The sequence below is a fragment of the Taudactylus pleione genome, unplaced genomic scaffold (genome assembly GCF_031769625.1).
Source record: "Taudactylus pleione unplaced genomic scaffold, aTauple2 ptg000587l, whole genome shotgun sequence".
NCBI lineage: Eukaryota > Metazoa > Chordata > Amphibia > Anura > Myobatrachidae > Taudactylus > Taudactylus pleione.
In genome coordinates this window covers 675,952-691,360 of record NW_028284989.1, presented here as the reverse complement: position 1 = coordinate 691,360, position 15,409 = coordinate 675,952, and the positions used below count along the sequence as shown (strand labels likewise).

General features: G+C 44.6%; 1 protein-coding gene across 1 annotated transcript in view; it reads right to left on the bottom strand.

Annotated features, from left to right (window-relative positions):
• Window positions 1-10,510, bottom strand: part of LOC148481237 (uncharacterized) — a 61,923-nt gene extending 51,413 nt beyond the window's left edge. The window contains exons 1-3 of the mRNA XM_088453797.1: window positions 10,487-10,510; window positions 6,952-7,092; window positions 1,720-1,797 (exon numbers count right to left, since the gene is read on the bottom strand). Of these exons, the coding sequence (XP_088309923.1) occupies window positions 1,720-1,797; window positions 6,952-7,092; window positions 10,487-10,510 (243 nt within the window). The remainder of the gene's footprint in view (window positions 1-1,719; window positions 1,798-6,951; window positions 7,093-10,486) is intronic.
• Between the last annotated feature and the right edge of the window lie 4,899 nt (window positions 10,511-15,409).

Genomic DNA, 15,409 nt, shown 5'->3' with positions numbered 1-15,409 from the left:
TTTTTCTTTATGTTCTATAATTCCCCACTTTATAATACACTTCTACAATCTGCTCATCCTGCCCTCTGTAACGCGTACCAGACAGGGGCGGATTAAAAAAAGGAGGTGGCCAGTATGCAGGCTGCCTCCTCTCTCACCGGTGCATGTGCAGTGTAGACTATGGCACCGTGCGCATGGTGACCACGTCATTTTCCCAGTGATCGCTCTACTGAGCACGCTCAGATCTTCAGGAAAATGGCACCTCCACCATTTTCCCGGTGATTTCTGCAGCACTGGCAGACAGGTAAGTATCATCTATGAATGTGGTATGATGCGCAGGATGGGCCCCCCTGGACCCAGGGGCCCATGTGCATTGCACACCCTGTACTCATTTATAGACACGCCCATGATAGCTGACTCACCTGGTAATTTCATGGGCAAGATGAGCAACACGTGGATCAATTATTTTAGTGGGTATATTGTTAGTCATTTTTAATTTTATCCTTAAATGTTTCACTTCCATGTATGGCTTATCCATACATGCCTACTCTCCCGGAAGTCGCGGGAGGCTCCCGATTTTTCGGGTAACCACCCTGCACACCCAGGAAAGTAGACACTTCTCCCACATTCTACCCACATCCTAGTGAAGTGGGCAGTATGGGGAACATACGGCGGGTCCGCGAGTAGGGGGCAGAGCCTATTGACGTGATTCTTTGATAATTGCATCATTTTGCCCCGCCCCATATTCAAATATGCAGGAATCTGGGAAATTTACAGCGAGTGGGTGGGGCTTAATTACACGGATCGTCTGGCTCCGATTTCCGAAAAAGTCCATCTGCTTCTCCTCCCCGGCATTCTCTCGGGAAGGAAGTGTCAGAAGTCGGCAAGTATGGGCTTATTTCACACGCTGTAACCTATACAGTGTGCCCTCTATAAGGCTGCCTCACCTGGTAATCTGGCGTGTAGGAGAACAGTGCATGGCTCTGATGATTTTGTAAGGATCATGTATCTCACTTTAGTATTCTGTAGCTCCCCCATTACAGTATGTGTAATCTCTTCCAGGCATTGCCTATTCTGCCCAGTGTAACCTATGTAATGCCCCAAGATGGCTGCCTCACCTGCTACATCTGTGGGTAGGAGCCCTGGGCCTGCAAGTGTATTTCAGTACATTTGAACAAGTCATACTTTGTTATTGCTGTGAATAGCGACGACAAGAAATTATAATTGTCAGGTCTAAAGCTGGGTACACACCTATACAGTCCATGGCCCGATCACCCCATATCGTGCAGCTTTGCAATTCCGTTCTAAGGTGAATCAGGCCCGGAGCTCGCAAGGGGCTCACAGTGGGTCACGCTGGGGACACAGTACTCGGCTGATCAGGAGATTTTCACCCGATCAGCCGTGGATTGAAAAATTATGTACCATGCTTAATTAATAAATATGTCTCTAAGTAGCCTGATACCCTAAATTGCCACAGTGTTGTTTTCAGATGATTGTCTGGAATACAATTAGACTCTCATATGTGAGGGAAAAATGTAACCTTGCTGGATGTTTGAAAAGAGGTGACTACAGTATGATCAATCATACAACGGAGAATATGGTTTTAAATGTTAATATATAAGTATGACATTGGATTTACTAACCACAGTAGTAAAATGCATGATTCCTGCCCCCTGGTGGACAAACATATTATATGCTGCAAATTTCTTCCTATTGACATATTTCCTCACTGTAACTTACCATGGGCAGAAACTGACAGGTAAATTCGGAGCTGTTGGATACCGTGTAGATGAGCGAAGAATCCAAGATATCACTTTCCTAGAGGGGAGACATTTTTTCTTATAACCATAGTGACCAATTGTATACACTTTATATACTTCTACTAATGATCCATTAGACACATGTTCATTTTCTCAATGTAGCAAAAATTACAATTACTACTAAGGATATTAATCCTTTCTCTCTCTGTAGCTATCTGTGTAATTCTACATCTACAAACATAAGGACGCCAACTGCTGCCTTCTCATATCTGACCGATGACGTGCAGCAGCGTAAACATCGTTAACATCGACGTACATCGGGCAGCCACGCAGCCTGTAAGTCAGGTCTGACCACCGCAAACATCGCAGCTCCCCTGACACGCAGATAGCTCTCATGCTGCGAAGGAGATAGCTAATTTATACACGCCCATGAAACGGTGTTTGAACTGTCAGACACGCCTGCGTTTGCCTAGCCACTCCCCCGTTACCACCCCCAAATGCTGACTAACTCACTCACTTTGCGAGTGAATCCTCTGCGGGAACGTAATTTCAACACAATCGCTGCACGTGCGCAGTGCGACTTACACACCTGCGCAATGGCAAACAATCGCACGATCTGCGTAAATATTGCCATTGCTTCCGTCCCTTTATCAGGCCCACAGTATGGTATCCATACATGACACAGACCTCAATAATGTGATGTTACCAGTAACGTGGGGGTAAGTATTAACAAAAGACCTAACAGCATGACCTCGGGGTGAGTGATAGGGTAAGGTGCGGCTGGTGGGAATTAGTGCACGTAAGCTTTCGAATTGCACTCAAGCAAGAGGTTGTGTTATGGGATGGGGTGAGTTGGGTTAGCCTATAGGAGGAATGCGAGGGGGTGGGATTTTAGGGCTATTTTAGAGTGTGCTGTAGCAGCAATTTTTATGGGTACCTTCCTGGTCGGTTTGTTCCCCCGCCCTCCCTCCCTGTTTTGATTAATTGCTTGTCGTCAGCTTTATTTGTGGGTGGAAAGAACGGTAGCAGTCTCTCTATGGAGCTTAAGGTGCTCTCCCCACCAATACTGTACATGGCTTAGGCTGATTCTTCCCTACTGGGGTCAGCGCCACCATCGGTCCAGGTGGGCCTTATGTTGTGTCATTGCGGTGGAAGGTGGGTACCTTGGGCGTGGTAGTGGGCTGGCTGGTCACCTCCCATTTTGAAGGGGTGGTGTATGGAGTGGCAGTTGGTGGATCTTGCATTGTGGGGCCGTTCTTTCGGTGCCACCATACTTTGTCTTTCCTTCTTCTTAGATTATTTAGTGATTCATTCTCTTTTAGTTTAATTAGATTGAATGAATAATAGTTTAACTAGATAAATAAAGCTGACTTTTCCTCTCTCACCTTACGCAAGTCTCAGTGTCGTTATTTCAATATTGTTATGGTTTATTGGTTTTACGTTACACTGGGAGGAGGAGGACATTCATCTGGCAATGTGGAGTTTATATCATGTGTACACACGAGCCAATGCACTTAACGATATATCGTTCATCGGCTGTACGAACGATATATCGCATAGTGTGTACCCTACATAAAACTTCATCAATAAATTTTACTCATACATTTTCTGATCGACTTTACTGATGCACTGTAGCTCATTCATACCGCATGTGTCTGCACGCCTGTCATAGCCTGGTGCTGGCACCAACTCAATGGGAAACCTTACGTAGTTTGTAACCTCACATTATCTTTAACGAGCCCCAGTTATGAGTGATCACTATGGAGAGATGTGTGTGTTTTATTTATTTACTGTGAACATGCATACGTAGAGATGAGGTCTTCTCAAATATGGCGGACATCCAGGGACATGCCACGCTTAGTGTGTGCTGTTAATGCAAGTGCATCTTGCATAGTACTATGAATTCTACGCTGTAAAACTGCACATGCTCAGTAAAACAAAGCAGTTTTTTTTAATACCTCTAGTTATGCTTCCCACTACTGTCGTGAAGTGGGCAGGGCATGGGGGGGGGCGTGATGAGGCAAATCACTATGGATAGCTCCATCATGAGCCTGCCCCCATAACATAGGTTTGTGATTCGCAGCATTATGTCAAGGGAGCATAGTCACAATTACAGGATCAACGGTACGACGCCCCCACCCATCTACCCTGGACAAATGATTTATATATAGATTTTATATGGATGTGTCTGTATATACACATAGATATATATTTATTTTTTACCATTGTTAGTTTAAATTTTTACATGTGTTTATGTATAGTTGAAGATGTATATATGCACTGTGAGTAAAATGCTTTATATAGCTATAAACCTGGTGGTTATGGGCTATACAGTATATAACAGGTATACTGTATAAAACAGTTTTGGTATAGTAGGAAGTTACTGGAAAGCAGAAGGGTAACCTGCTCACTCAGGTGTCTGTGGGGGCTCCCCAAATTTCGTGAGTCCTCCGGATGTTCCGGGAGAGTAGGCAGGAGGGATGTTATTGCAGTGGTGGATAGGACAGGAGTAGACATGGTTTAAAGTAGGGATGTGCAGGCTCGGATTAGTTCAGATTTTCACGCCAAGTTCAGATTTTTCCCGCCAAAAATCGGGTCTCAGAAAGAGGCAAAAACCTCGTCTTTCATGGACAAACATCATTTTTCATGGACTTTTGTGCAGGAATGATGATGTTTGTCCATGAAAGATGACCTTTTGTCTCTTTCTGAAACCCGATTTTTTGGCGGGAAAAATCCAAATTTGGCTGGAAAATCCGAACTAATCCGAGCCTGCACATGCCTAGTTTAAAAGATAAATGTGAATAGTGTCTAAGTGGAACACAGATGCGTATGCAACAGCGATTACGCACGCAGTCTCACTGCGATAGTATGCTAATCCATTACGATGGCAATGCCGTCTCAGCACTACACAAGAACGTCCACTTTACCTAACACGCATCCGTAATGCTTAGCAGAATAGCGAAACCATCGGACACATCGCGTACCATCGACCCCTCACGAACACTTGCACAAGGTCAGAGGTCAGACCTTACTCAGAAGTTGCTAACATGAACGCACGCTATGGGAGCTGAAGCTGCGTATGCCGTCGCAGTGGCTAATTTATGCACGCCCCTGCAACGGCATGCGGACGCACTGACACGTCTGCGTTCAGCCGACCACCCCCCTGTTACCACCCACAAACGACACTTCCTGTCAATCACTCTGTGATGGGTCTGCGTAGTCACTGCGATCACAGGGTCTGATTCAGAGCCGGATGCTATTTGCGCTCGCTTGTTTAGAAAAAAGGGCTGGCTATTTAAATTGACCGTTAGCTCTTTGTGGTCTGTTGACGCCTCTATGTCTGAACGAGCGAACAAAAACATGCGGACGTTTTTTTGAAAAAAACGCCCCCATGCCGCTCGCATCATACGTCATCTCCGCTATTTATTTGATTAATCGAGTACATCGAACGGCGTCTGAACTGCTCGCTATTCTTGTCGTAGCATTTTCCTACCGCAATCATGCGAGCAGTTCTGGCTAACAGACACCCAACTGACATGGTCGATGATGCTGCTTTGTTAATTATGCACACCCATAAAACGCCCGTTTTGACCTTTAGGCACGCCTGCGTTTGGATCTCCACTCCCCGTTTTCAAGCACCTTCCCCTGTTACCACCCACAAACGCCTCATTCTGTCACTCAAATTAGCAGGCATTCGCTATTTTGCGAGCACACGATTTTCGGCTGCACTGACTGGTTCACGCATGCGTACTAAAACCCGTACGCATGCGCAGTTGTGCGAACATCGCTCGGAGAGTACGAGCAGCCGCTTACGAGCGGCTTTGAATCAGGCCCAGAGTCCCAATCGCAGTGGTTAGGTCACACACGCACATTACGACGCATACACGTGCGCAGTACGCAACAATCAGCCAATGGCGTGCGTATTAGCAACTGCGTTCCTTGCTGAATCAGGCCTTAAGTCATTGGAAAGACTATCTAGGAAAGTGTATAGAAACAGTGAGCAAGTAATAACATATTTGATAAGTCCCAATTCCCTACTACACAAAGGATAATATCTTCTGACCAGTGACATAAAATCACATCTGTAATCAAACATGAGGACTCTTGTGATGTTACCATTGTCAGCTCCAATTCCAGGAGGCTACCTGTAGCTCATCAGAAGGCACTAGAGCAAAATAAAGAAATATAAGGTTATCGTCATAAGAATTGTGGCATCCAGAAGTTAGGGGTTAGGCACTAGGGGGAGAGTTAGGGTTAGGCACTAAGGGGTAGGGTTAGGTTTAGGGTGCGGGGAGGGGGAGGTTAGGTTTAGGCTCTAGGGAGGCAGGCTAGGTTCAGGCACTGGGAAGGGAAGGTTAAGGGTAGGAAGAGGGGGAGAGTTAGGGTTAGGCACTAGGGGGAGAGTTAGGGTTAGGCACTAGGGGGAGAGTTAGAGTTAGGCACTAGGGGGAGAGTTAGAGTTAGGCACTAAGGGGTAGGGTTAGGTTTAGGGTGCGGGGAGGGGGAGGTTAGGTTTAGGATCTAGGGAGGCAGGCTAGGTTCAGGCACTGGGAAGGGAAGGTTAAGGGTAGGAAGAGGGGGAGGGTTAGGGTTAGGCACTAAGGGGGTAGGGTTACTTTTAGGGTGCGGGGAGGGGGAGGTTAGGTTTAGGCACTAGGGGGAGGTTATGTTCAAACACTGGGGAGGGAGGGTTACGGGGTAGGGAGAGGGGGAGGGTTAGGATACCTCCCGACAGGTGTCAGTACCCTAACCCTGTCAAGATGCCGGCATCTGAATTTTATCCTCCAGGATCCCAAACCCATCCCAATATACAAAGACTTCCAATCCTATGTTATTTTTTGTCAGTGTTTCTGGGGTTGGCTAACCCCAGTTTCATTGTTTATTTGACTATAAAAAATATTTATACATTATTAAATATTATCATTATTATTATTATTATTATTATTATTATTATTATTATTATTATTATTATTATTATTCATAACTACCAATTAGTGCAATAGCTGTTAGAATGATAGATACATTGAATTGGTTATTTTAAAAATCTAAATTTTTCATAGTCGTTAACCTAGTTTTTTTTTTCCAGATTTCGTTGACAGCCTAATCTCATTTTATTGGGAGTGTTTTTAAATCTCTAGTCACTGTGTTACTGGCTATGGTATGCGCTATAATATCTGGTATGTGCAGCGAGACTGCCGCTAACGTTTTATACCGTCCGCAGGCCGCGATCATTCGCTTCCTCTGTTCCTTTGTCGTACAACTTACAAGAACAGTCAATGGGCAGTGCAGCTTCCCGGCCTCGTATGTCTGCTAATGCTGTTACTGCACATTGTGATAGCAAATGAGCGGGGCTCTAAGAAAGAACAAAAAAGCATTTGCAAGAAGAAAATGTGCGCAGGACAAACCTGAAGATAACTTCATTTTTGGTAAACAGAAACGACAACAGTCGCACAGTTACCACCCCAACCAAACAAATTGCCGTGTTTAATCTATCAGCTAAATCTCCGTAATCCCGCCACTGTTGTACATTTGGGCCTATTGTATGTGTCCAAATTTATTACAGATTAAATTATTCATTGATGGCACAAATTGTATTTTTATTCCAATGCTTATTTTCTTTGTTGCCTCCATTAATATAAAAACATAGAATAATAACAGGGGATGGTCTTCTGAGCCCTTTCTCTACGTTTTCAGTAATGTTCTCTGCTACAGACTTTAATATTCGTTAATTTAAATTTCAAAAAGTCAAATCCAGTACAAAGTTCTCACCTAGACGGCGGTCACAGTTTATCCTGCCTACTAATGACTTTTCCTGCAAGTTTACTGATCCTTAGGGGCTGACCCCTTTATCCATTCTATGACCCGCTCTGCACAATTTGATGCTTTCCCAATAACCCGCAGTGCTACCTGCATCCTTATTACACTGGGGATAGGATACAGTGCAGCTGTCTGTGATGATGCCCCTATAGGAAGGGAGAGGGAGTTCACCTTAGTCTGGCAGGCGGCGACAATGGAGGCTTCCCAGCATTAAACTGCCATTCATGCAGATGTGTCGCATGCCACACCCCCTGCCACTCTGATTGGCTGAGTGGTTCTATGACTCACTGACCACTGACATCAATGAACACAGCCACACACCTGATACACACTGATCCCTACACACAGGGCACACTATCACACACCTGATACACACTGATCCCTACACACAGGACACACACCTGATACACACTGATCCCTACACACAGGACACACTATCACACACCTGATACACACTGATCCCTATACACAGGACACACACCTGATACACACTGATCCCTATACACAGGACACACACCTGATACACACTGATCCCTACACACAGGACACACTATCACACACCTGATACACACTGATCCCTACACACAGGACACACTATCACACACCTGATACACACTGATCCCTACACACAGGACACACTATCACACACCTGATACACACTGATCCCTACACACAGGACACACTATCACACACCTGATACACACTGATCCCTACACACAGGACACACTATCACACACCTGATACACACTGATCCCTACACACAGGACACACTATCACACACCTTATACACACTGATCCTATAAACATGACACACTATCACACACCTGATACACACTGAACCCTACACACAGGACACACTATCACACACCTGATACACACTGATCCCTATGCACAGGACACACACCTGATACACACTGATCCCTATGCACAGGACACACACCTGATACACACTGATCCCTATACACAGGACACACACTGATATCACACACCTGATACACACTGATCCCTATGCACAGGACACACACCTGATACACACTGATCCCTATGCACAGGACACACACTGATATCACACACCTGATACACACTGATCCCTATGCACAGGACACACACCTGATACACACTGATCACTACACAAAGCACACACCAATATCACATACCTGATACACACAGCACACACCAATAGCACACTCTTGATACACACAGCACACACCAATATCACACACCTGATACACACAGCACACACCAATATCGCACACCTGATACACACAGCACACACCAATATCACACACCTGATACACACAGCACACACCAATATCGCACACCTGATACACACAGCACACACCAATATCACACACCTGATACACACAGCACACACCAATATCGCACACCTGATACACACAGCACACACCAATATTGCACACCTGATACACACAGATCACTATACACAGGACACACAATACTACACAATGATCCCTATACACACCACATCTGGAGGGGGTCCCCCTTCAGGGAGCAAATACATTAGAGCCGGCAGTATCGGCGTTCTGTGCATGCATCTGAGTTGCACTGTGCATGCTTCCAGTTTTATTACCAATGTGAGGATGTATTCCCAAAGTGATTGACAGGCAGGGTCCAGGGATCATTTGTGGGGACGGCAACAAGGAGGGGTGGGGGGTGGCGACTCAAACGCAGGTATGTCGCGACCATTTTCAGGGCTGGTCTCAGCCTGTGACTGCGATCCTGTATGCAGTAAAAATGTCTCCGGCGTCACAGTTCCCGCCGCCATTCTGCACGACCGCAGGGTTATTCAGAAAGCTGATTATCAACTGATCTGAGCCCGATGTTGGGTCTTTGGGCCTGATTCAGAGCCGGACGCTATTTGCGGTCGCTCGTTCAGAAAAAGGGGGTGGCTATTCAAATGAACCGTTCGCTCTTTGCGGTCTGTTGACGCCTCTATGTCTGAACGAGCGAACAAAACATGCGGTCGTAATTTAAAAACAAAAAAGCCCCCTGGCCGCTCGCATCATACTTCATGTCCGCTATTTATTAGATTAATCGAGTACATCGAACAGCGTATGAACTGCTCGCTATTCTTGTGGCTGGTTTTTCCTACCGCTATATTGCGAGCAGTTCTGACTTTAAAACAACCAAGTGACGTGGTTAATGACGCTCCAGTATTAATTATGCACACCCATAAAACGCCCGTTTTGACCTTTAAGCACGCCTGCGATCGGATCTCCACTCCCCGTTTTCAAGCACCTTCCCCTGTTACCACCCACATACGCCTCATCTTGTCACTCAAAATAGCAGGCATTCGCTATTTAGCGAACAAACGATTTTCGGCCGCACTGACTGGTTCGCGCATGCGTATTAAAATCCGTACGCATGCGCAGATGAGCGAACATCGCTCATAACGAACGAGCAACTGCTTACGAGTGGCTCTGAATCAGGGCCTTTGTGCACAGTTGCCTGAATTTGGGAAACCGCAGGTGTGCGTCTCTCAATACAAATCCCTATTTGCATATCTTCACACAACCGATATGTACAATTTCGTAGCTGCGTTGGCATTACCGTCCGTCTAAATTACTATGTGCAAGAAATGAGCTGCTTAATTGCTTCTAGAGTGGCATGTAGGGAAAAGCATTCTTGCAGTTGGGTATCACAGTGTAGTAATCTGTGTTGAGCATGCAGTACTGATTGCAGATGGCAGGTGGCGCTTTCTGTATATAAAATTGCACTGCACATACATGCAGACCTTTAAAAAGTTTTATAATTGTTCAGTGGGGTCTCTTAAAATGTTTGCAGTATTAGTAAGTGATATGGTCATTGAAGGAATGAGGATGACGTTAAATTCTGAAATGTTGGTATAAAAGCTTATGTTTTATTTAGATTCTTTCATCAAGGTTTAAAAATATACAAAACAGACTCACCTTTTGTACATCCCCATACTGCATGGGTAGGTATGGGCTATGGGATCCCAGCGGCAGAATACCGACAGCAACACCCGGACAGTCAGAATCCTGACACCCGTAGGTAAGTACTCCTAACGCTAACCTCTACCCCTCTCCTAACCCTAATTCTCCCTCCCCGCACCCTTAACCTAACCCTCACCCTAGTGCCTAACCCCTAACGCTAACCCTTCCCTAACCCCAATACTAACCTTCAGGATGCCGGTGGTCAGGATTCTGATGCCAGTATTTAGACCATTGGCATCCCGCACGCCGGGATGCTGACTACATCCCTACTGCACAGACGTGGCAACGTGCAAAACAGTGACCCACAAGCCAGCTGTGTGGAAGTAAATATCTTACTCAAGCAGGGTGGGGAGTGTGCACAAATAAAGAAGAAATGCTCTCTGTAGATATCCATCTATAGGAGCTCCTTTTCTGTATTATACTGCTTCTGTAATTAGGTATCAGATTTACTACACCCAGACAAGGAATATATCATTTACGGTTTTATATGTATTTTTATTTGTTAATACTTTTGTTATTTAATAAATGGTAATATATATACCATATTTATCTTGTTTTATTTAACTTCTTTCTCCCAAGTCTTATACCTGCTTTTCTTTAAGTTTAATAGGTAGTATGACCTAACTCAGGCTGGTAGTATCTAAATTTACTATATTTGTTATTAAAAGTATTAAGCAAACACACACACATATACCCAATACCTTATTTTTCCTGCACTATTAGTTAAATGGGAAATGTTGTAAGCTTCAAATACAATTGAAACTTCTTTTTATCGTGAAGAAATGCTGCTGCTCCTGGACAGGTCCCTGCCACACCGGCCTCGGGGATAATATACATATCACGCAAGCACCAAAAAGGGCCCTTATAGTGTAGTCATTTTTGATCTGTTTATAGATCTTAAAGTAAGTTTATATGAGGAGTACATCAGAGTTTCTTGAAATAAAGCTTATCTGCATGGTCTTTTATTTGTGCCCTTCACATCTGGTTCTCACTTCTATCATGAGGTCAATGGTCTCCATGAAGTATGTGCTTTTATGTTTCTCCTGAGTTACTATTATTTCACAGGGTTGTAGCCATAATGTCGGCTTTTAAAATGTCGAAATTCTTAATGTCAACACCACAATGTTTACAGCTATTATGTCAACATTGTTGAAATGTTAACATTGAACATGTCGGCATATGCAGAATGACTAGGCTGTGGGAGGGGAATGTTAAGGTTAGGCATTGCGGGAGAGCTAGGGTTAGGATGTGGGTGGGAAGATTAGGGTCAGGCACTAGGGGGAGGGTTAGGGTTAGCCTGTCGGAAGGGAATGTTAGGGTTGGGCACTAAGGGGAGGGTTAGGCTGTTGGAGGGCAATGTTAGGGTTAGGCTGTGGGAGGAGAAGTTTGGGATTAGGCACTGGGGGAGGATTAGGATGTGGGAAAGGAGGGTTAGGGCTAGGCTATTGGAGGGGAAGTTCGGGTTAGGCACTAAGGGGAGGGTTAGGTTGTGGGAGGGAAAGGTTAGAGTTAGGCACTAGAGGGAGGGTTAGGGTTAGGTTGTGGGAGAGGAAGGCTAGGGTTAGGCTGTGGGAAGGGAATGTTAGGAGTGGGCACTAGGGGGAGGGTTAGAGTATGAGAAGGGAATTTTAGGATTGGGCACTAGGGGGAGGGTTAGGCTGTGGGAGAGGATGGTTAGAGTTAAGTTATAGGAGAGGGTTTGGGTAAGGCACTAGGGGGAGGGTTAGGGTTAGGCTGTGGGAGGGGAAGGTTAGTGTTAGGTACTAGGGGGAGGGTAAGATTGTGGGAGGGAAAGGTTAGAGTTAAGCACTAGGGGGAGGGTTAGTGTAAGGCACTACTGGGATGGTTAGGGTTAGCCTGTGGGAGGGGAAGGTTAGGGTTAGGCACTAGGGGGGTATGAGTTAGAGGCCAGCAATACTAACTGCCGGAATAACCACAGGATCCACTGGAAGGCATCATGACGTCACCACCGGACATGGAGGATACTACTGGAGCCGCCTGACCAGCCATACCAGGTAAGTCATTACTAAACTACCAAGATCCTAAGGGAGAACCCTTCCACCAAATGCACCCATAAAAACAAGACCCTAGGCCATTCATTGTGTAGTATAATGGTAGTTTAATTAACTTATTGAAACAGCTTAACTGCATAAAATTTAATTCTTGTGAGATTGTAACCGACCACCAGTTTCAACAAATGCTAACAACAAGTCCATGGTAACCCTAACCAGGGGGAGAGCTCTTATTGGATGTGCGTGTTGTTGTGGTAGTGCGCCCAGTAAATATCACCCTTTTCACCCAACGCATTTTATCACAAACAAATTCTACAAGGGTAAATTGAAATAAAATCCGGTATGGGTGCCCTTCATGTTATCAACAGTTCAGCAATATTCTCACTGGCACCTGTAATCTGCCTGAAAACAAAATATTAAAATAAACACAGTACACACACTGCATGTGGTAGTATTTTATAAAAAAAAAATAAAAGCTTGCACATCCCAAATACATTAATTACATACCTACTAAATACATGGATGGCCGCCTCTTCATTCTATGTAGGCATCCAATGGTCTTCTAAAAATAACAAACAGAAAACCGGAGCCCACCGTACATGCGCTGTTCAGTTTAAAGTGCCTAACCTGAAATGACAGGTCACTGCTGATTGGCCAAGAGCGTGGCAAATTCAATGGCCGTGACCGCTAGTGGCCTGTTATTTCAAGTTGGGTACTATTTACAAATGGGTGACCCAACAGCTGTTTCGTAGCAAAGCACCTTCTCAAACCATAACTAGATACATTGCATTTTTTATTTTTCTAAGGTGTCAAAGCTGGCGTGGTTTTAATGACCTCACTTTTATGTGCGTATGTGGCTCTAGTACGTATGTGGCTCTAGTACAGTGAACGGTTTACTAACCACACTTCATACCACGTTAAAGGTGGCTGCTTAACAAAACGGCAAATTTATCTACCCATAGAAAATTACTTGTAGACGCAGTGATCCAAGCAGCGACTAGACCACCACCCATGCCGCATGTACCACGGCTGTACACGCTGGCCCTCTTGTCCAGCACTGAGGTGCGCCCCCGATTCAGCAGTGCTGTCATTCAGTCCCATGAACCAAGCAGCAGCTAGAAAACAACCCATGTGACCTGCACTGCAGACGAACGTGCCGGCCTTTGTACTCCACTCAGTCTGACTGCCACGGTTTAGTTGCACACTACCTGGAGTGCACACTACCTGGTAGTAGCCGCTAATCTACTCCAGACACAACAGTCTATTGTTATTTTTCTTTACAAGCATTGAGCTTTACCAGTTGGCTCTGCTTAATATAGCTGGTCATCACCTACTATTTTTGTCATTTGAACTAATTTGGAGGTTTGGCTATAATGCAACATATTTGTAACATTCCCTATCTTCTTAGGAATCCTGTGATTTTAGCTGTTACACATGTACGTAAAAGACTGCCATTTATTTTTAAATTTTTATATTATATACAGTACTAGCGACCCGCCCCGACTTCTCACAGGAGCAAGTTTGAATTTAGCAGGAGGGGTGGGTTTAGGATTAGGCACTAGGGGGAGGGTCAGGATGTGTCCAAGCTAAAGTATTGAAACTGAACGAAGTACAATAAAATACAACACTTTCTGTAAATTATTGTAAATATTATTTTCATTATAACTGTAATTTCCTATTTTCTATTCAATTTGTATAACTGTATATTGGTGTTTACTCTTAATTTAATCAGCATTTGATATGTATTGTTTTATAGATAAATACTGCATCTCTGCTGTAAATATAAATGTAATATTATTGATGTAATGTTCTAGATCCATCTTATTTCTAGTTAAGCAATGTAATGTGCTGCCCCTGAAACTTTATATTGCCCCTCACCCATGATACTGTAATACAAAGGAAATCCAGCATGGGAGAGTCATCGGCGGGGCCCTCAGGCTTTATGAAGATCCGGCTGCACACACAAAGGAGAAGGTCCTGACCTATCCAACGTCGTGTACACACAGATCCCTGCCTGTACCCAATGATTTTATTCCCTGAGGACTATTTGAATGTGAACCTATAAATTGTACTGTAGTGACCATTGAAGGTCAGGGCATTCAGAATTGAAGCCTTGTGTTGGCGCCAACCGTACATGCGCATTGTAAGGGGCGGTACTCTATTTATCTCTTTGTGCAAATAAATCTTTTGGCCTTTGGAACTCCAAGTAAGCTGAGCGGACTTCACAATTATTTTACTTTAATAGAGGGTTGGGGTTAGAGGTTAGTATTACTCACTGCTGGATGACAACTGGAGGTCACCAGCCAGTGCTGGAGCACATAGACACCAGAGAGAGAAGAGGCAGCTGTGTCTAGGGGAGGAGATCCTGGACAGAAGAAGCCCAACAGCCCAGATTTCAACATATTTCAAACAAGCCTCTGATCCGAGAGGTTGACTCTGGATATCAGTGAAACGCGGGTGAGCAGCAGGAAAGGGATGGTCTAAATAAGCCTGGATGAGTTGTTAAGAGAACTACAGAGTTGATCATACAAGTTAACATTTATCCATTTAAAACATGAACCTGCGGCAGATAAAATCTATCTGTATATTAATATTAAAGCATTCAAAGTCTGTTGGGTCTGCACTGCTCCAAGTGCGCCAATAGTACCTGGAGCAGTGCAGAAACTGAACCCTCTCATCTCTAATCATTGAGCTCCTACAGATCCATTCCAGGGTGGATTTTATACAGCATTACATTGCTATTGTAGTGTTAGCTATGATTGTGGTATCTGCAGTCAGCCTGTATTTACTGTAGCGAAGGGGACTGTGTCTAGGGGAATTGAGAGGTACACATTCCCGGTAATGTAAGTTAGGATGTTAGGATACC